Source organism: Neolamprologus brichardi, chromosome 11, assembly GCF_056152115.1.
Source record: "Neolamprologus brichardi isolate AB-2024 chromosome 11, ASM5615211v1, whole genome shotgun sequence".
Classification (NCBI taxonomy): domain Eukaryota; kingdom Metazoa; phylum Chordata; class Actinopteri; order Cichliformes; family Cichlidae; genus Neolamprologus; species Neolamprologus brichardi.
Genome location: NC_142114.1, coordinates 12,106,664 through 12,129,139, shown reverse-complemented (window position 1 = coordinate 12,129,139; position 22,476 = coordinate 12,106,664). Strand labels below are relative to the sequence as shown.

Sequence of the window (22,476 nt, the reverse complement as noted above, 5' to 3'; positions counted from 1 at the left end):
GCAGTATGTGAAGTCTTTATTATAAATATAATAGCAGTTACCGTTACAACAGTTAAAACTCATTCATTCATAGTCCTCTTACTCAGTTTTATGTACATATCAAAGTCACAGTTATTTTATATTAAGCAATATCAAATATAGAGACACAAGAAATCAAAATTACCTCTGGCAATAAATACTACTAAATAGTCTACTGTTAATGACCATAGGCCATACATTTTAACCCAAGCCCGTATCATGGCGTGACAGACATAACATAACATTTGGTAAATGTATTTGTATAGCGCTTTACTAGTCCCTAAGGACCCCAAGGCGCTTTACACAACCAGTCATCCACCCATTCACACACTGGTGATGGCAAGCTACATTTTGACAGAGGCGAGGCTGCCGGACACTGGCGCCACCGGGCCCTCTGACCACCACCAGTAGGCAACGACTGAAGTGTCTTGCCCAAGGACACAACGACCGAGCCTGTCCAAGCTGGGGCTCGAACCGGCAACCTTCCGATTACAAGGCGAACTCCCAACTCTTGAGCCACGATTCAATCAAAATGTCCACAAAACAGCTCTTTTTTTGTGTTTTATAATAATGAACTGCCCTTGCCCTGATACTAAGCTGAAGTTATAATCGTGGCTACAGTGTTTCTTGAGTCTGCATGTGTGTGTACATGTGGCACACTTGTGAATCTTCCGTTTTAGTTGGACGGCTGGCTCATATCAACATGCATGCTGTTGTTGTCTCCAATGATGGTGTAGCTGACGTGGGAGCTGTGGATGCTGATACTCGGATGCTCTTCTGATGGAAGAAGTGGTGGCAAAGCAGCATCCTGTGCTGACTCCTGTTTCCCGCCGTAGCAGCTAAACCTCATCTGACCTGTAACACAACTCAAATTAAAAGCTTGCACTTCACATGAGTGCAGTCGGCATAGCATATTTTAAAGAGATGTTCAGCTGGCCAGGCTTTGCTGTTACACACCTTTCATGTGGCGCTCAGTTTCCTGCATGAGAGGCTGACACTCGACCACCGGACGGGTGCCGTTTCCAATGACGCAGTCAATCAACGTGGAGTTGCTGATGTTGACGATCAGTATTGTTGACGGCGGACTCTGAAGGGCCATTGCTGTGTGAGGGGGAAAGCAGAAGAAAAGGGAAGAGAAAATGAGAAGTTGTTGATCCATAGTGATGTCACAGTTTTAAGTTCCTGAATGTACGGCGAAAGCTGGTTGGAGTTAAAAAACTTCCATCACGCATACAATTAATATGTGTAATGAACCGCAATGCAGTACGCCTCCAGGCTCGTGAAAAATATGTAATGGAAAATATAAAGATGGGGGAAAAGGGGAAGCAAAAGATTTTACCAAAAAAGATTTAAGGAAGCCAACGTTTTATTAAACATATAAAGTTAAATGTTACCTTGAATGTTTTTATTCTCCTTGGGCTGATGAGTTTCAGCTGTAAAGGCAATAAGAGAGGTTATAAGGTTACTTTTTTACTAATGACATATTATCTTTCCAGCTTACATAGACAAACTGAAAGTTCATCATGAATATAACGACAAAACACAAATAAACAGATGTATTTGTGCAATTATAGTTATGTAAAGAATAAATGTAAAATCTACCTCCAGTAAGGTCATTTTTGTTCGGTTTTGTTTTTTTTACCTGAGCAACATGTGACTTTTTCACACATCACAGGGTCAAAAGGCAGGCAGAGCAGCTGACAGGCCCTTATGCAGCTGTTCTGCACCACTCTTTGCACCACTTGGATCACGGTGGCCACGGTGGAGGTTTTAGATGGCATCACCTGGAGGGAGGGGGCACAAAAAAAATACATTAAAAAAATATGAGTATGGATGACATCACTTCTTTTAAAATGAAAACGTGTTTTTCTGCAGAGGCAACTGAGTGGGCGGTTTTTTCGTCTCCAAACCACATCCCACCCGGACAGACCACCTGTGTATTATATCTAGGTCACGTGACTTCTTCCCTACAACAAGTCGACGAGAATTTTCTTTCTTCACAAACAAAACACGGAAACCGTGCTACATCCCAAAGAAGTTTTAAACTGAAGCAAAACTACTTTAAAAGTATTTCCCCCACATTAAAAATAGTGAAATGAAATACATGGTATTCTACAATAGTACATGATAACTAACAGAAGAGAGGCATACTCAGATTTGAGACATGACATCCCGCCCGTTATTGAAGCAGAAAGCTCTAAATAATCTCACCTGATTTAACAAGCTTCCTTCTTTCGTCTTTGCAAAGCTGTTGTTAATAAAAGGAGACAGTGGCAGAGGGTCAGTGCTATCCATCTTTCGCCTGTTTGTGATACTGTCCTTGTGAGACGAGCTCGTACTCACGCCGACTGATAAACCATAGTTTGGGAAAAGCCCCTGCGCATGCGTACTTTAACTCGGGGTTTCCATGCAGTTAACTTCAGGTTAGAGGGGTTTCTCTGTAATGTTTGTATTGTTGTGGACATTATTCTGTTATACTTTAGTGTTTTATGTGATGTGATATTGTGATGAGACAGTAACATTAGAGATGCTGCTAAACACTAAGTTAAAGATTTCTTTCTTTATTTTCACGCAGATGCGACCTTCACTAAACCTCGGACTTTTTATTTTCCCCTTGAAATCCAAAACATGTCCTAATGATTTAATTAACAAAAAAGACACGATCAAATCTAAATTACTTATATTTTGCACTGTAGCATCGAGGCCGATAGCATGAAATGATGCAACTTCGTGCAAGTAGGTTTTGGTTTGTGGTTAGCCTGCTGAGGCTGCTAGCAGGGTAGCCTAACAGAGAAATCTTTTCAATGTGTGAGTGAAATCTTTTTAAATACGCCCAATAAAGTCAGATATCATAGGCTCCATTTGTTCTTCTAAATTATGGCATTACATGAAATAAGTATAGGTATAGATGTATATAAAGCAGATAAAGAGTGTTAACAAGATAAACAATAACCAGTCATTCTCATGAGGTAATGGGGCATCCCCGCACACGCTTACTGTTTCCGTTTCAGGCCAGTCCTATTGTTGAATGTAGCGAGGCAAACTGTGGGCATCTACCGTAAGCTAATATGGCACACAGCAACGAAGACCCAGAAATTAGTGTAAACTTTTAAAATGTTTTCTTAATTGTAATGTATTAAAGCTTATTCTAGCCCCCATGCCCGATTATTATATAAGTAGCATTTACCTGTCGAAGCTGGGCGGGTTAGAGCAGATGTTTCACAAGGCATATGTCTGATTTCTAACCCCGTGAGAGTATAAAGCTACTATAAAAGGAAATCTAATCATCATTGCCTTAAATATCGATGCCTGCTCCCCGTCATGTAACCTAACAATGACCACAAACCCCTTGTTTAGCTTTTGTGCATGCCTCATCATAAACTTGACCACAAAACTCTAAAATTGGTTATTGCATTACAAGTGGAGAATGATGTAAGAAAGATATCATCTTACGTAAGATGATATCTTTCTTACATCTTTCTCCATTTCTGCACACCTGTATACATCCAGGACACAGACGGGCAAGGAAGATTACTGCAGGGGGCTGTAGTCCATCAGGAGGCTGCAATCTATCGGGACCAGTACCTCAGGGCACTGAGCAGTTGGAGTAACAATCTTAACAAACTAACAGGCCTAATAATAATTGTCATAAAGACAAGAAAATGCAAACAAAAATGCGTTTATAACCAAAAATGATATTGTTACTTATTAAGCAAATAACAAACTGAAATAACTACAGTCCTTATTCACACATAATAATCAAAGAATATAATATTTTGTATGGCCTCCTTTAGCCTTGACAGCAGCTCGCATTTTTGCTGCCATTATTTTATGTACTTTTCACAAGTTTCTTTGCTTCCTTCTTTTGGATGAAACGTGTTTTGCGATCCATCTTTGAGACCACTAAATTCCAAATCTGTTCAATAGCATTTAAGTCCAGACTCCATCAGTTCCAGTACTCCAGATTCCGTTGAAGTATACTTGGTGCCATTGTCTCGTTGGTGTACGACCCAATCAATTCCCATAGAGAAGGGTTTCCATGTCGCACCAAGATGTTGTGGTAGACCTGTTTATTTATGATATTGTAGATTTCACAAATTTGCTCATTTCCAGAAACAGAACTCCACACCAAAGTGAAATTTTCTGAACGGTAAATTAAAAAATAACCATTACATATGGATAACAACAATAATTATATGTTATCATTAAGCATATTGTTCTGATTAAAGAGCATCTGCATACAGGTGGATTTTGTATGTATTGAGCACCATAATCTGTTTTTCATTTTTGTACCACTGTTTGCGCCACAACACCAAGGCAACAGAGGCCATTCTGATTTGTTTTATGAGGCTGTGGTTGCTAGGTGTACCAGAACCCTAGAGGAAATTGCTGCACTGTGAACTAAGTGTTTTTCTGTCTGGGGGGCTCGAAGAGGCAAGGATTTGTAGATATGCTGAATATTTATTCTAAGAGTAATCATTAAAACTGCATTTGTTTTCCTTCGTCTTTCTTTTTTTTTTAGCTAGAATTTGCTTCGTAAAGTCACAAGCTATGGCTCAGCTAGCTCGTGCACAAGTAGCTCCGAAAAATGTCCCAAAATGCAAATAGCCCCTTTACTTAAGTAATGCCCACATTTTAAGATTGTAAATTCTGATAGCCTGAGCTTGAATTAATAACATGAACTTGGCATAGTTATTTCTACTACAGACAACAACCGTGCCATCAAAAATGTATGCTGCAGGAATATCGTTTATGTCAAGCCTTCTTTTTGTTCCTGCGGGAACATTTCCGACAGTACTTGAAAGCAGCATGAGTTTATTGAAGCAGCCAGCAGGCGCAGTCGAGAGTCCAGATAAGTGGAGAGCAAAGAGCTTCCTGGATGGGGACGAGAGGCAGGAGAACCGAAACTCAGACACAAGCAGAGAGCAGGACAGGAGAGAGCAGGAGGGTTAAACATGATTTAGATTTTCTTTAATCCCGCAACGCACTTGGAGGAGGCGGTATCGAGGCGGCCGCAGTGGCATTAGGCGTTGACAGCAGGTTATTACAGCACCAGACTGTGTTATAACACATGTGTCTGTGCCACAGTAACAAGAGCACTGCGGCTGTGGATCTGGACTCAGACTGCTTCTACGCCCAGTGGTCCACAGGGAAGGTAGGTTCCGCACCATTTGTACCTGTACTGTCCACCCTCAAAGCTGTTCATTAAGGTGGTATCATAAAAAAGCGTATGAAAAAAGCGCTCTGTGACCTGTGCTGGTGTACAACCTTGACACAGCTGCAGATGTCTCAGATTTCACGTGTGTGTTTGTGGTTGATCGCAGTGCAGAAAGACCAGATATCAGCAGTCTGGGAATATGCATGCACAAAGGCAGCCTTTAAATCATATCTGTACTGAGCACACTTGTGATTATCTGGTGTGCATTACCATCAAGGCTTACATTTTCCCACACTGTCATTTCCTTCTGCTATGTTTCAACTTTATGTGCCATTTTATTCTATGCACCCCACACACACACACCCACACACACACAAACACAAACAAAAAACCCCAAAAGACACACACATGGTGTGATTTGAAACGTACAAATGATGCCATATAAATTCTGCTACCCCAGTGCACACTCTCTGCTGTCTCCTTCCACAGCACAGTGACAGTCTGTGTGAAAGCAGCAGCAGCTTTTTACCAGGCAGATCTGGTTTTTCCGTTTCTGCCTCCCTGGTCAACAATGATGCTTTGATCCCCACCACCTCACCCCACTTCACCCTGCCCTCAATGTCTGGAATGCCATTTAGACCTTGATCCGTGAGGGGTTTTAATCGCTGAATGGCCAGCTTCCACACGGAAAAAGAAAGCAATTGCACACAAAAGCATTCTAATTAAGGAAGTGCTGCAACAGTGGAGGTTCGAGGTTGAATGTGAGCTTTTGGATTACAATCAGAAGGTTTTTTTTTTGTGTGTGTGTTTTTGAAGGACAGTTCTGAAAGGGAAGGCTTTGGATTAAAGATTCCAGTTGTTAGGACTTTGCATTATTCAAATTTAGGTGCAAAGTAATCATTTGTTCCACCTTACACTCGCTGTGTGTGCAGCACTGAAAACATCACAATTACTTTTTATCCATGATCTGAAAGGCAGACGACAATCAAAAATGTGATTTATCAAATTTTCTAAGATATGAAGCCTTCCGCCTGTGTGATATGTTGACTGAACGTTACCCAGGTAATCTTAAGTTCTAAACTTTGAAGTTGCTTCGGGATGAATGCTTCACTTTGTTAATAATGCTGGAGTTTCCATGAAGCAAGGCTAGCAGGCACGAAAGCTGTAATTTCCCATGCGAAACCACAGGGGTGGTTATGCTCAGGCAGGACAGGACAGGCTGACGGCATTGTGGGACGATGACTGCAGCCGGCTCAGCACGTCTGCCTGAAAGTAGTGCAGGAGAGCAGACTATGACTGTGCAAAAATAGCAACGTGCACAGAGCTCAGCATGCCCAGCTATCGTGTGTGTTACCAGGGAACGATCATTGACACACTACAAAGGAGGACACCAGTGGCGGAGTTTGCTATATTGATTGAACGGCTCCAAAGTTTCCAGCCAACATTAATAGGCTGCTGAAGCAGAGAACATCATGTACAAGATCATGTGTGATTTCAGCAGCCGCTCAGGCTGCACAGTGTGTTTTTTAACGGCACAGTTTCCTGTGTGACCCTGTTCTCTGTCCAACCACTGTTGTCCACGCGATTAATCTCAAATCCCAGATTATGGGGTTATTATTTCTCATGCTTTTTGGAACAGGACTGAACCAAAAGGGATTTTTTGGAGGGTGACTTGAGTTTCCTTTAAGTTCAGACTAGAGTGAGTTTTACTCACCTTTGTCTTGCTGTCCTAAAATAAGTAGTCCATAATTATTTTTATTTTTTTTCATAAGCAAAGAAGGTTTGCATTGTGGCTTTGTAGATGGTAATATGTTGGTATTGGCTGGTTAGCCAGTTCACTAATTTGGTCCAGACTGAAATCACTGGGAATGTCACATGTCATTTAGACTAATAATAATGATGTGATAATACACACACTGAAAGGCATTTCAGAGAATAAATACATATTTCCTAGTTTTGTTTTGTTTTGTATTGGGGTTTTTTTTTGTCGTTCTCTCTTTGTTAGCTCAGAGAATGCTCTCTCCCATTTGTGGCAGTGGGCGCTACAGAGGCTGTCACCATAAACGCAAAAACAAGGTCACCATGCTGCTCCCACAAAGCCCGATTCAGAGGTTCAGCTTCAACTAAATACTGAAGCAAAGACAACGTGAAGCATCACCATTCTGTCTCGGCTAATTGCTTTTAATACTTTTTAAACTTAAATACAGTTCAGAGTGTTCAAAACCACCTTTCCCCTGATGTAATTTAGTCTCTTGAGGAATTATGTTCACAAAATTCCAACCTATAATTACACAAGACTTTGCCGTGTTTCTGTAAAGTGGACGTGACAGTCAGCAGCCAGTTCTTCCTGTCAGGATAAATGAAGCGCTGCTCAATAACTGCGGGCTTAGTAAACACACGCCTTGGACTCTGGACTTGAAAATGGCAAGAATATATGGAGACACAACAAAGGATAATGAGGCTGTTTTCATATTACTGTAGCAATAACACATAACTCAAATTTGCTTCGTACATCACGCAGCTTTAAGCTGTGAGTAATCGTCACTCATTTAACAAAACAATCACAGGGCATTGCTGCAGGCAGAAGGGATGGCGGTTTTTAGAAAGAGGGTGCAGTGTTATCTGACAGGAAAGGCAAAGCAAAGAGTTACACCCATACTGAATAGACAAATAGATTAGTGCTGTTTCTGCTTTTTAGGAACATGGAGGCCATGGCTGCTCTCCGTTCCCAGCAGAAAGGCTAAGAGAGGCTTGATTCGTCTATCCTCGTGTCTTCTCTTCCTGCCGGCCGCCCTCGCCTCGTCATGGCCAGCGGGAGTCCCACCGTGAGCCGGGAAGCCCGGGAATCAGCGCCGGAGACGCCCGAGGCTGCCGCCAACCTGCAGGTGTTCTGCAAACTGTGCCTCAGCGAGCAGCCATCGACAGCCACCACAGGACTGCAGAGCTGCAAGTGCATCTACTGCACAGCGGTAGGTACAGATGATGCATTCAGGTTTTTTCAGGAGGTGCTGCTCATCGTGTCCAGGTCTTCATTTGAGTCAGTGACTCAGAGTGCATGTGTCAAGCTATATAAATATATTTATTTCATTTCTCATGCATTTCATCATTTCCTGCAGGTGCTGAAAATTTCAGGACAGTGATCCAAAACCAGCTTTTTACAATTTGGGCAATTTAGGCAAATGTTTAAATTACTTGGAATGAGATTTTTTTTTTCTTTTTTTATTATTACAACACCACTTCCTCCTTTATGACCTTATAATAGATCCTTTTATAGGCAAATCTATCACACTTCCATTCCATGAAAATTATGCTGATTTCAACACAGGGCTGTCTGTCTTTCACATTTACCGTCTTTGAATTGTCCGTGGAATTTCTTTTTTCATGTGCTTTATCGCTTCGTTCTTTATTTGTTGTTTTTAAACTCACAAACTTATCCTGAGTTTCAGTTTCACTCCTTCATGTGAGATGATGAGAAGCGCTATCTTTAGATAACAGAGCTGTAATATTTATAACAGGAGTGCAAAGGTCTGCTGCTGCACTGTTCTGGTCTCAAGCGTGCCTGCCTGAATATCAAAACGGAGCCAGATAGTGGCAGGTGTTAATCTCTTTCCAAGCTCGCTGCATTTGTCAGAGCGGCACGCACAAGGTCGCACAGATAAACCTCACGTACATGCGCAGGGTACGACACAGCGAGGGAAATTGATACCGAAACACGTACTTATCTTTAGTATAAAAATGTGAACCATCTCCTTCTGTCTGCTTAAAGAGCACACCGTGTTGCTGGTGTTGTTCCAGCTCTGTTTGTGTGACCAGTGCTTCATGCTGTGTGAGGGCTGTATTCACAAAGCAAGCACAGGTTTGTGCTCATGCAAAAGTTTTTCTTCTTTAAAGAATTTTTTAACTTTAATTTTTGAAAACAGCACTGCTTTTTTGAACAGTGCTTCCACAGTTTCTCCTGCCTTACCCAATGTCATGGCTTGGGCAACACATGACTTTTGACTTTGTGAGCACTCGTGAGGAAGCTCTCTTTCTGTGACATTTCAGCTGCCCGGTTTAACCCAACAGCTTCCTTTCATTTCGTCCTGAGTAACATTGTGGCTCTCTGAGCTCTTGCGCTCGTTTCAGATAAAATGCTGCTGGCGAGCATATGACAGTTCTCCCTGTCTGATTAAACATCCAGTCTAATGCCCTATTGTCCTTCTTCCCTCTCCAGTGTTTGCAGCAGTATGTTCAGCTAGCCATAATGGAGGGTGGGGGGGCACCAATCACCTGCCCCGACATGGCGTGCCGAAAGACTGGAGTGCTGCTGGACTCAGAGGTACGGCCTGTTTAACAATGCACCTAGCAGAAAAAATGATGAGAGGAGATAAAATGCAAACATGATCAGTGATCTGCGTTTTTGTTGTTGCACATTCCTCGAATGTCCCATGTTGGTGGTTCAACCGGTTTGGTTTCAGACATAAAGGCCATTTCCATACTTCTCAAGAAATAGGAAGCTGGACTTTCATTCTTGTCTTTTTAAAGTGTGTAAATCGTGTAAATACTGCACATCCACCCTTAATCACAGTTCTGAAGAAACTAGTTTTGGTTTTAGGGGTGAATAGCTATAAATGAAATGACGTCAGATGGAAACATTAAAACAATACATAGTAAACGTTTCAGTGGGGAGGCTGAAAATGCTGACTCAAAACCACATGAAAAGTGCCACTTCCTTAATCTTCTGCTAATCAGAATACAACTTTATTAAGACTCTTGTGCTAGGAAGTCCATCCTTTAGTAGTGTTTTTCTGGAAAATACTGCATAGTGTGTCATTTTTACCAGCTTATGAGTTTTAGAAAATAATGCTGCAAATTGCAGATGACTTGAAGTGTCAGATTGTCAACTATGATGCTAAACAACCTCATTTTTATCTAGAGCACCATGAAAGAATTTGGTTTCGAAAATGTTATCATTTAATGGTATCCAAAGTGCTGTTTTTTCCACATCTCTGAAATCTGCATCATAAAATCTGAGTCAGTAAAACAACTGAAGTACCTCTGTGTGATTGCAGATAGCTGCTTTGGCAGCAGCAGGTCAGGTGGAGCTGTATCTGCGTCTCAAGTTTGAGAGAGGTAAGCACTGTTGTGTTTACATGCTATTGTCTGATGACAGGCAGGTCACACAAACAGTCCCAGCCAGTATTTATCTTAACATGCCTGGCATATTGTGAGGCCTGCAGCCATTTTTTTGTGTCCTGTTTAATTCTGGTACAGTTTTAGCCTAGAAGTTACTTAAATTCTAGCTATAAAACAATAAAGGGATTACTACTATAAGAAATGCTATAAGACACCCATGTTAATAATCTGTTAATCTGAAGAAAAGAGATTCTCAGTGGAGATAAACTGTGTACTACTGGTTTAGGTAAATGTTTGTGAAGGCAAACAGCACCTCTGTGGGAAACGCTGTTGATATTTATAAGCTGCAAACAAAGGGGTAGTTTGCTGTGCAGCTATATTGACATTTTCTATTTGCACAGCAATAATACACTGCAAATCCAATAACAGTTATTGTTTACTCCGTCCATAAATCATAAAACTCGTGTTATTGGAAGAACCAAAAAGTGCAAAGTGCAGTCGGTCTTACTACAGTTGTTCCTTTTGTTATGATTCATAGTGAAAGCATGTGCTGGGAGTGTAAAGGGCTTGAGTCAGCTCACAACGATTGCTTTTTGTTTTGTCTGCGACACGTCACGCTCATTTTTTTCAGAAAGGGAAAATCCCATTCTTCACAACTCCTCAAAAGCCTGTAGGAAAACTGTTGATCTTCAGAAATAACCAATCAAATGCATGCCTTTGTTAGATAGAATTATATGTTAAAGGTGAAAACGTTTGTTTCATGTTGCTTGATGATGATGGAAAAAATATTTTGTAATGATAAAAATTACTCGATAATTAGCAACGATTACTTAATAACTGCTTCATAATGGTGGTGAAAACATCTAATAAAGGTAAAAGTAGCTGATCGTCACAATAAATAATACTTGATAATGGTGGGAAAAGGTAAATAATCTTGCCCAAAACAATTTGATAACAGTGGAAAAATCTGTTTATTCATGATGACTCATGCTCGTTGGCTTTTTACCCCTCAGCCTTAAAAGAGTGATGGGATGTTGTATTTTATTTTGAAATTGATACCACAGGTGTATATTCTAGGAGGCTGGTACCATTGGCCACCACAGGTATTTTAAAATAATACGTTTTTTTCTGTGTGAGTTTGTCACAGTTTGTTTTATTTAATTAGTGCTTCTGCTCCTTTAAAAAAGTTTACAGTGAATAATAACGATCGTCCTCTAGCTGTGATCTTTGATCTGAGCCACTCCAAAAATGTTCTAACCACTGGAGCTTTAGATTATCTTTTTTTTAACTCTACTTCCTGGCATGTGGCTTTAATGATAGCGATACTGACAGAAAGAGTTCAATTACAAAATCTTGACTATGTGCCTCATCCATTCTTTTCCTCTCCACAGGAGTGAAGCTTGACCCCAGTAAAGCCTGGTGCCCGGTGCTTGAATGTCAGGCTGTGTGTAATGTGGAGCAGAGCACCGAAGGCCACCCCGCCGCTGTGCCCTGCCCGACCTGTCACACCGTCTTCTGCTCCGGCTGCAGAGGGCCCTGGCAGGATGGCCACGCTTGCCCCGAGCGGCAGGCCATGATGACGCCTTCTCATCAAAGCAGGTCAGTAAAGCCAGCCTCTTGGTCCGCTGCCCACCGCCTGCAGCCACAGAGCTGCACTTTGGAAATGATACTGGGCTAAAAGCTGGAGGAGGGTATTAGGTCAGGACACTGAGATAGACTTGCTGTAACCAAACTGGTGAGCAATGCATGATTGCACAAATCAGTTGCCATGCATGTGATGAAATGACAGAGGCAGATGAATTTTTCTCTGACATTGCGTGGATTACATTTATTTTCAATTGTGGTGTTTTACACCATGAGGAAAATCCCAGACTTTCACCGGTGTAGGATGTTCACAGCACACTGAATGAATCACATAAGTGATGGGTAGCTCCTCATCTCTCTGTAGAAACCCTTTGCTCTATAAAAACATTATTTCAGGATTAATAACTTAGTGTGCCTCAGAAGCGTCCCAGTTGAGCAGGGACATTACTGCGCTGCGCTGAGCTGTGACTCTGCCAGACTGACTGATGTCACTGGGGAGTCACTGAGTTATATCGGAATTCCATTGTCTCTGTGCCAAACAGAGGAGGAGGAGGATGGGCACCGATCCAATTACCTCACTGTACAGCAGTGAAGTGATGATCCCTGCGCTGGGGATGAGAAAGATGAGTTAAAATCCAATTTTGAGTTGAACGTGGCAGCATAATATCTGGGGGGGTTTTCAGCCTGCAGAGGCTTTCAGTAGTGTTTGCATTTGCTTTTTATCTTACATCTTATAGTTTTATTTCCCAAAACAATGCTCAATTTCCTCTTTTAAAACAAGGAACTGCTCTCTGTCTCCTGCTGACTTTGTCTTTTTTGAGCAGATTTGTTGTTTGGTTTTTTTGCAGTATTGTTTTCTGACATCACATGAGCTGCGATAGCTTCTGCTATCTCGTATTAATCAAAAACAGGGTTTTTTGAGGGCTGCATGACATCTAGAATGAGAGAGATGTTATCTTTAGCGCGTTTAAAGAAACGGCCTTGAGAAATATGTATTTGTAAACTCTTAACCATAACTTCAAGACTCTGCGTTCCACTTTACTTTGAATAACAACACTTCACCTTTGCCTCTAAATAAAGATTGCACGCACTGCCTGGAGGCCCTCGCGGCATTAACGGCATTCCTCGTGTGTGCCTTTGTTCCAATTCACAGGACACGCTCAGACAGTGACTCCGACATGCCCATCAAGCAGTGTCCTATGTGTGGTATCTACATCGAGAGAAACCAAGGCTGTGCACAGATGCTGTGTAAAAGCTGTAAACACACCTTCTGCTGGTACTGTCTGCAGAATCTGGATGTAAGTCTCCCCTGCTAACTAAACAATAGCTGTGATGCATTTTTCTTTTTTTCTTACTTTTTTTCCAAATTCAAAATGAATATTTCCTTTACTGCATAGTCACCTGTTCGTGTCTTTGTATGCATGTGTATGTTGTGTTTAAATGCAGGGTGATATCTTTCTGAGACATTATGACAAGGGGCCATGCAGAAACAAGCTGGGACACTCCAGGGCCTCGGTTATGTGGAACAGAACGCAGGTGAGCCAAGTTGTAAGGCAGCAGTGCGTGGAATTTTGTGATGTTGCTATTGTCTGAATGGATTAGACCACAGAACCACCTGGTTGTTGTATATATGGACTGGATTTGAGTCAAATCATACCAGCACATAACCTGGATTTTGGACTTCAACCCAGCTCTCAATCACCATGAGACATGGGATATAATTACTGTCTCTCAGTTTATCAGCTGCTTGGTTTATTACTATATATCACTTTAAGAACATTAAAGCCTCACATAGCTTGCTGTTTACGACTTCTTGCTTTCCAACAGTTCATTGAAGAAGTCCTTTAAACTCAGCAAATCCCTAAGCTAATCTCAAATTCCTGGCCCATAACGACACCAACTATGCAACAAAAAGATTACAACTGCCCACCAGACCTACTTTCCATCTGCTTTCTCCTCCTCTAATGCCATTATCACATGATAAGTTTGCTTGGGATCTCCAGATTACGTCTCGGTGTGTACAGGTTGCTAAGTATGTGAAGAGCCGAAGTACAGCAGCGAAGTTGTTTCGTGCAAAACAACTCATTATAGAGCTGGTTACACCCTTGCCTAACAGGTCCTCTAAGTATGTTCACCTTAAATTATTTTTCCACCGCTGCATTTAAGTACTTGAGTCTGGTTAGATTTAACCTGCGATGTTTTTTGCCGACCCTTAGTGTAACTACATATCCAAAACAATGTTGACATCGGTATAAGACATGTATCTGGGGTTATTTAACATGTCACATCCACTACCACAGCTATTACTGTCTGCCCTGCTACGGCAGCATACAGTCATCCAAAGAATTATTGAGGTAAGCTGCTGAGGTTGACCGATAAAGATTGAGTCACAGTTTGGCATTCCTGATCATCTCAGATGTGCTGTATCTGATTAAGTGGAGGCCATGCCTTTTCACTCCAAAACATGTCTCCACGGACTTCAGCTTGTGCATGGGAGTGTTGTCAAAGGGAAACAGAAAACCAGGAAGTCCACGAAGATATGTACATATATATGTGTGCCTTATTTGTTTACACATACAGGGATTATTCATATAATGGTATGTGTATCAAGTTTACTGAATAAATGATTTAACAATTTAACATAAATAAAGTCTGTCAGGTTTTAACAGTTACAGTGATTTAAAACTACAGACTGTATATAAAAGAGGAACTTTGTTAAAACAACATCATTCATTTCTTTTAGGCTTCACACTTGAGAAACTTGAGCGTTGCATTTTAGCTGCCACCAGGTTGGTTTTATGGCATCAAAAGTGAACTTAATGTGAAAAGAGGTACGAGTGTTACGTTATCGGGCAAAGTTAGCAAGCTTAGTTAGCAAAATACACTCATAAACCACACAGCAAGCCCTAGTATTCAAAAAGCGACTGCGTTCTTTAGTCGCTTTTCTTGACAGTTGAAGTCCTGGTTCTGTCTTGCTGGTAAATGTAAGTTCACTTTCATTAATTTCATTTTTTTTTAAGTCTCCATAGTTCCCAAAAGTTCAGTTGTGTTTACCAGCTACCTGTTAATGTTTTTTGAATGTTTATTGCTGGGTAGGTGATGTAAAGAAGGTTTGCACCAGAACTGAATCTAAACAGAAAATGAAGACAGTAAAGTTACAAACGATAAAACCAAAACAGGGAACTGAACGACTTCTGTAGGGAGAGTCAGATGATGGATCTCTGATGCCATTATGACCAAGTCCTTTGACACAGTCATTTGACCCAGTGCTAATAAGAAGAGTAATAACAGTATTTATTGCTGTGTGTCTGCTCAGGTGGTGGGGATCCTGGTGGGAGTCAGTATCATTGTGCTGGTGACGTCACCTCTCCTCCTGCTGGCCTCGCCCTGCATCCTGTGCTGTGTTTGCAAGCCCTGCAAAGGGGACAAGAAGAAGAAGAAGAACAAGAGCAAGAAGGACCTCAGCCAGTCAGACACCTCCACATCATAGCAGCTCCCTGCTTTCATCTGCCCGCACAGGATCACTCTGCTAACCTCATGATTGCCAAGGAAAGTTTAAGCGCTGCATGATGGGAATAAAAAACACTCATGAACTAATGGATTACCTTTTTTTTTTTTTTTTTTGAAAGCCCTCTAAGTGAGCGGGTTTTCTGGACTTTTACATTATGCCTCAGTGAGAGGGCTGCTCAAATATCACTCTTGAATCACGAGAGCGCGTACTTTATATGGTGGGTGTGTAAATATGAGGAGAATGAATGTAAGTCATTTGCCTAGCCAGTTTTCAGAGGCACAACAAGATAATTAGGAGACAGCAATAGGTGTGAATCTCCCTCAACAGGGCTCTCTTTTTCTCACCAACACACCTACACAAACACATACATGCAGTTTAAAGTGCAAAGCCACCCTCATGTGCCAAATGTCATGAAGCCAAACCAGAAGTGTTGGGCGCTCAAGTGCCTCGCTCTACAGTGCCTGGTGCTTGGTTCGATTTGCTTTGCCTTTCATTCTGTCTTATGCAAATAATTTTAGCGTTATGGAAATGGACAACCATCAGGATCCCGCACGGTTATAAACGCCTCAGTGATGCAAAACATTCTAAGGTGTTAGGAGAAGGCAACTGGAACCATGTGTGCACTGTATAATCTTTACTCATACGAAACACGATAAGGCTTCAATGGTGCACAGAGAGAACTCTTCTTCTGCAGATGCTTGTTGTTTCCACCTGGCGTATGTTCCAGACCAAAGGCTCTAAAGAGGACAGTGTGTACTTTTCTAAAGTGTGTTAATATGTATTCATGGGGAATGTGTGTATGGTGTCATTTCTACATTTGTTTTGATGTTCCGGCATCAAATATTTTATAAAAGCGCCATTGTAAATGGAAAATAAACACGATGAACTGAACATGCATTGGACTGTGACTTTGACGTTTATCATTTCTAGCCTAAACAACCCAAGGTTTCCTAGCAGAACACTGCACTGTAAGATGGTTTAAGTTATTCGCTTGCCAGTTTAATGGTATAAGTGTGTACCATATGAACTTTGACCCATTATCTGGTCTTTTTACATCGTTGATATCTTGTAAATAACATTATGTGGCTCTGCTCTTCAGCTGCTAAACATGCTGTGTATCTAGAGATGCTCTTCTGCTTCCTTTGGTTGCAACAACAAATGCAGATGCCTGATCAACCAGTCACATGGCAGCAACTTAATCCATGTAGTCATGTAGCCATTATCAAGACAACTTGCTGAATTCGAACTGAGCAACTGCTGGGATTTTCCTGAGAAACCGTTTCCAGGGTTTAGCCAAACTACTATTCTCTTAACAGTAGCACAAATAACTACTTCTTACATCCAAGGTATGCGGAAGAGAGCATCTCTGAATAGACAACACATTGAACCTCGATGGGCTACAGCGGCTCACTAAAACTGGACAATAGAAGATTGAAAAAAACATTGCCTGGTCTCACGAGTCTCAATTTCTCCTGAGACATTCAGATGGTGGGGTCAGAATTCATATCACAAAGCGGACTTTTGATTGAACATAAGTAAGAATATCTGTGATTTCAACTTTGTACAATTGTAGCGTCACACACCAAAAGCAATGTCATGCAGTGAGCCTGACCAGTCTAAGTCAGGAGTTAAAAGACCACATGACTCGTGCAGTTAGAAACATAGTATATATTTCATATAAATGTAAAATCAAGAGGAAATGGATCAAAGTTGTAAATTAAGTTCCCCACAAAAGCAAAGCTAGGAGAAACAGCGACTGACTTGGAAGAAGGAGTCACAAATGTTGGAGTGGACAAAACCACTCCAACATTCATGGCACTCAAAATGAAGGTGAGTGTGAAGATCACAGGTCACCCCACTCTAACTTTAGACAGGAGAATTTGCTACAAAGACCCAACTAGAATTAGAAAACAGCACAGGGAGTAATAAAGTGAGTTTAGCGGCGTAAAAATGTGCGTGCAGTTCAGGGTCGACCCAAAGACCGAGGTAAATGTAGCAGAGGCTAAACAGTTTTCCTTCAAAGGGATTTCAGTGGCACCCTGTGTGTGAACAAGAAACTGCACTCAGTTCAGTCTGAGAAGCTAAGTGGGCATATCAGGCAGAACATTTCCACGTCACAAGAACAACACGAGATGTAGAAAGACAGTTTGCTGTTAATGTCATATGATTGGGTGGGGTCTGTGGTTAGAGGCGAACCCACAGAGAGGAGTCACTTGATGTTTTTGATTATTAGGCATAAACTGATGGGGAAACAATAGCGAGGGGAAGGACATTTTTTTCACAAGATTAAAGCAAAGGCTGAGAAAGAAGTGCTACGGAGGTTAGACAAAAGTCTAATGATGTCAAGACAGAGTTGGATCCATTTGATGTGGTGTCAGAGAAACCGAGCAGAAAGAAGGCAAATAATCATTTAAAAAGATTAGACTGCTTAAATAAAGGAAATATGTTAGTCAGTCAGAGGCAAACAGTGGACCCTGAGAGTAAAATTTATTGTTTAACATGAAAACCTGATTTTTCTCTTTAGTAGACAGATTTTCTTGCAAGTATAAAAACAAGTTTTAGGACACTCTGCAGACTTGATAAATGGATGGCTTTGTACAAAGCAGAGATGCTTTTTTGTTTTTCTATTTTTTGTCTGATTGACAAGTTGAGCGCACAGTAAGGGAAAACAGATGTAGTGTTTCTGGTGTTTATAAGAAGCAGACCGTGCTGGCAGCATAACTTTATTGCTGACTGCAGCACACAGACACATGTGACCATTGCATTGCCTCTCTGCCGATTATTTTTTATTCCTCTAGTGTCCACTAGGTAGTGTAAGTTTTCACACAAGACACAACATTCTTGTGAATATAACGACAGATTATACCGACACTTGCAACGACATTGCTACTTCATAAACTGTTATGCTGCACAAAACGTCATGGTATTGTGTTGCAGAGTTCATTTCTCTTAATTAATCTTGAAAATTAATTAAACAGGAAAAGAAGCTGCTTGTTATTCCAGTACTTATTTGTGCACATGCAAGCTATAAATAAACACAAAGTGCTTTGCCTCAATTAAATTGAGGCAAAGCACTTTGTGTTTATTTAGTTACCGCTTCTACAAAGTTTAGCGCTACAGAAAACACAACTTTCATGTTACAGGTTTTCTTGCAGGCTTGTAAAAAAATAATAATTGGTCTGAAAATAATGAGCTCAATTTGCAAGAGGGACGACCTGAAGGTAGGAGTATCTTGTGTAATAAATTAAAAGAGACCTGTTAGCACTGTGACATTTGCAAAACAAAGACTCATACTGATACATACATACATACTGATCAATTATACTTTTTTTCACATTATATGAAAACATAATGAGCTCATCCACATTTTATCTCACTTTTGATACCTTGTAGGGTTTGAGAGCAGATTGGCTAGCTTCCTACAAGACAGCCACCGTTATCCAGTTTGTTGCTTGAGCATCCATTCTTCCCATCCGGTCGTCACAACTGCTGTAAACTGAGACTCATTCTTCATCACTGCTGCTTTCTTAGTGTGATCATCTAATGGAGCAAAACAAGCACCACTAGGGGAGGAAACAGCTCAGCAGGTAGATCGTTTGGTAAATGGTCTGTATTTGTATAGCGCTTTTCTAGTCCTTAAGGGGGCCCAAAGCGCTTTACACAACCAGTCATCCACCCACTCACTCACTCACACACACATTCACACACTGGTGATGGCAGCCACCCTGGGGTGCACTGACAAAGGCGAGGCTGCCGGACACTGGCGCCACCGGGCCCTCTGGCCACCACCAGTAGGCAACGGGTGACGTGTCTTGCCCAAGGACACAACGACCGAGACTGTCCAAGCCGGGGCTCGAACTGGCAACCTTCCGATTACAAGGCGAACTCCCAACTCTTGAGCCATGATCGCCCCAATTTGTCCTATGATCGGAAGGTCGGGGCTTCAAATCTACCGAATGGCTACCCTGAGGAACCTGAGCAAGGTACTGTCCCTACACACAGATTGGTTAGATTGGTGGCTGCCCACTCCTTAAATACAAAGAGTAAGTTAATAAACTATACAAAAAAGCACTATTTCTGTCAGCTGCTACCGTCAAGCATCACTCTGCAAAAAATAAAACAAATGAGAATCCATCAGGATTCTTCTAATATACTTCACTTTTCCCTTACAGTCAGTAACATTTTCTGCATCAGTTTTAAACAATCCAACTCTCAGATATGTACAGAAAACCCCAGGTGCAAGTTGCTAACAAGTGCTTTATTAGCTCTGCCATACATAAGGCTACCAAATTTATACTAGCCATGCCAGAAGCTAAGGCTACCAAATTTTAAACTATACCTTCACAGACAAAGGTGTCATAGCTTCTGTATCCTGTAGTAAACGGCGTTGTCAGGTACCAACAGGAGTTCTTGTCATTGTCCCACAATGAGCGCCCAAAAGACATCTTGCAGAGTCTTCTGTGAGGACTAAAAGTGGAGTTTAAGCGTAAAGTTAAAGGAGCTGACTCGCTATGACTTTCCATTTCCATTCCTATGGAAGCTGATGCCTCATGTGGAGAATGCTGACTCCTAGTAGTCCCTGTCCACATTTCTCCTGGCTGAAGAGCTGAGCCCTGAAGACGATGGTTAGAGACTTCTCGGGTTGTTCATCAGCTCTCTATATTTTTCCACACCTATTTACCTGCTCAGGACAGCTCTCTTCCCTGTTCCTCTTTGTGGTGGTGCTGATGCCTGAGGTTGAGGGAGCAGCCTCTTCTAACCTCTGAGTGACTGAAGGTTCTTGGTGTAGAACATGTTGCCCATTATCCTTTACATGTTACATGTTGCAAGTAGAACAACTACATGTGGAGCATCGACAAGATGGTCACAGCAATCTCATAACCCTGCCAAAAAATGTCTCATGCTAACTGCTGTATGAGAGAAGACCAAAATCAGATCTCTCATCCTGATTTAGTGAGTAATATCCAGAGTCCTCACTGAGCCAGACATCATTATTTATGACTTCATTGTCCGCATCTCTTTCCATTACTCAAAATTTCTTACTCATAATTGTCATCAAGGAGTGAAAGGATACCCTCAGGTTCAGCTTCGATCTGGACTTTTCCGTCCTCAACCTCAGCATCTTCCTCCTCACCTGAAGAGATGTTGACTGATCAGCATCAACAATCCTGATGAATTCGATGAGGCTACCTTGAAAATTAATTACCAGGATGATGTAGTTTCCTCAACCTGCAAGTAAACACACTCATCTGCTATTATTAGTTTGGGGATTTTCAATCATAATATTGGCAAGTGCTAAAGCACCCCTAAAATAACTGCAGTAATAGTAGGAATAAAACTACTGTAAACTTGTCTATACAAACTTGTCTACTGACGACAGTATAGGTTACAACAAAAACAGGTTTAAATATCCAGTTCTAGATGTTACAGTGCAGGCACGCAAAGGTGTTGCATGCTTCAGCAGCGCTGCTCGTCATTAATGTATAAAACTTTTGTAGCTGTCCCTGAAAGAAGACAAAGAGGTAACTTCATGATACATATCTGTGGTGCTGATTTAAAACACATTTTACCTGAAACATTGGCAAGCAAATGTAAAAATTGCTCTGATAATGCGAGGTTATTTATGTGACTTAAAAAGTGTTTGCTTATCCACCTTTGTTCTCTCAACAGCACCAAGAACATAAGCTAATCACTAGAGAATATTAGCTTATTTTAGCTTTTTTGATAGCTTTTTAGCTCATTTTAGCCACAGGTCAGGTGACACATCACTTGTTGGCAGCCAAGGAGCTGATGTACTTTATTAGTTTCCTATTTTGGTTGAATTCAGCGTCACTGTGTGTTATAAGGTAAATGGCTAGCAGCAGCCTATATACTTAGTTAAATATGAGCAATTAAATATGTCTGAACTAAATATTGTTACTTTAATTGCTTAAAGTAACATAGACTGACTTTATGTGATTAAGACTAGGTCTATATGTATTCAGTCATTGAGAATGAAGTCAAAAGTGTGCATGCCCTGCATACAAAAAACAACAAAAAACCAAAACCAGGTGTTGAATGTCTATAAATATCTACCTGACTGTCATTATTTCTGTAGGAAATAGGGATGAGTAAAGCTACCATGGTGATAAAAACTAATATTTGACTGAATGGGACTTTAATCCAGTGACTGAGTCCACATCCCTATGACAGAAATGAACATTAAACTTATTTCTGTAACCTGGTTGTTTTCTTAGCCAGTTTTTGTCTCTGATGCAGATTGTTTGGGGTTTTTTGTTGTTGTTTTTTTGAAGAAACTGCTTTTCAGATACATTTTTTTTTCTGTGCACTCTGGCATTCTTCCTGCTGCTGCCATTAAATGGCTTGCCATTGGGCAAAAGTGTGCCACTTTCAGCAGCAGTGAGGGCGACCTGTCATGTCATATGTTTAGTCCACCAATGATTTCTCAAGTTTCACAGGATCTTCTCACTCTCCTGTTAGTTCTCTACGATATTTATGTTTTCTCTGCACTTTCAACACTGACTGAACTGATGGCTACACACTCACTCATTCTTTATATATGAGCAATGAACGTGTAAGAAAAGAAAAAAAAGATTTGGAAGCACTGTGTTGCTTGGATTATATTTTTATTGTCTACTATTATATTACTATTGGCCTATGAATGTGTAAGCATTTGCGCTATAGTGGGCTTCAAGTAGCAGTGCTAAAAAGATGGACGATGGATACCTTGCAATTCTACCCCTCCGGGAAATGCAGATGTTGTAATGTTTCCAATTTAAGAGAATATGAACGCTTCTTGTTTGTTATTCCCACTCCCTGCCAGTTGATGGCGGTAAAGCACCATTTCGTTTTAGCCATCAAAAAGAACAAGTGGTTTCTGTAGTTGTTAATGTAAAAAAGGGACGGGCGGATATAGCAGAAAGAAAAATGAATGAATTTGTTTCATTAATTCTCTTTACAGGTTATAAAATTTACAACTGCCACTTAAAATGAGCAAACCTTCATGTGCAGAGATGTTCCGATAATCCATCCTACCTGACAAACCATCCTATCCATTGCTTCTGCGCATGAGCTGCGCATGCGCACAACA

The 22,476-nt window shown here is 41.1% G+C and overlaps 2 protein-coding genes across 2 annotated transcripts; one reads left to right on the top strand and one right to left on the bottom strand.

The window, feature by feature from the left end:
• Positions 1 to 9: 9 nt before the first annotated feature.
• On the bottom strand, positions 10 to 2,361 carry LOC118454504 (uncharacterized). The gene is made up of 5 exons (XM_035909548.2): positions 2,230 to 2,361; positions 1,661 to 1,802; positions 1,413 to 1,451; positions 976 to 1,119; positions 10 to 873 (listed from the first exon to the last, which is right to left on the bottom strand). The coding sequence occupies exons 1-5, from the start codon at positions 2,311 to 2,313 to the stop codon at positions 695 to 697; spliced, it is 588 nt and encodes a 195-aa protein (XP_035765441.1). The 5' UTR covers positions 2,314 to 2,361; the 3' UTR covers positions 10 to 694.
• Positions 2,362 to 4,879: 2,518 nt separating this feature from the next.
• On the top strand, positions 4,880 to 16,283 carry rnf144b (ring finger protein 144B). Its single transcript, XM_006794772.3, has 8 exons — positions 4,880 to 5,173; positions 7,875 to 8,145; positions 9,390 to 9,494; positions 10,228 to 10,288; positions 11,683 to 11,890; positions 13,029 to 13,173; positions 13,322 to 13,411; positions 15,192 to 16,283. Exons 2-8 carry the CDS (start codon positions 7,981 to 7,983, stop codon positions 15,363 to 15,365), a joined length of 948 nt encoding a protein of 315 aa, XP_006794835.1. The 5' UTR covers positions 4,880 to 5,173; positions 7,875 to 7,980; the 3' UTR covers positions 15,366 to 16,283.
• Positions 16,284 to 22,476: the final 6,193 nt, after the last annotated feature.

Coding starts and splice junctions, on each gene's coding strand:
- LOC118454504 (XM_035909548.2), bottom strand. CDS start 2,313: ATGGATAGCACTGACCCTCTGCCACTGTCTCCTTTTATTAACAACAGC. Junction 1,452..1,660: donor AAAAGTCACATGTTGCTCAG/GTAAAAAAAACA, acceptor TTGCCTTTACAG/CTGAAACTCATCAGCCCAAG. Junction 874..975: donor AACTGAGCGCCACATGAAAG/GTGTGTAACAGC, acceptor GTTGTGTTACAG/GTCAGATGAGGTTTAGCTGC.
- rnf144b (XM_006794772.3), top strand. CDS start 7,981: ATGGCCAGCGGGAGTCCCACCGTGAGCCGGGAAGCCCGGGAATCAGCG. Junction 8,146..9,389: donor AGTGCATCTACTGCACAGCG/GTAGGTACAGAT, acceptor TTCCCTCTCCAG/TGTTTGCAGCAGTATGTTCA. Junction 13,412..15,191: donor TTATGTGGAACAGAACGCAG/GTGAGCCAAGTT, acceptor GTGTCTGCTCAG/GTGGTGGGGATCCTGGTGGG.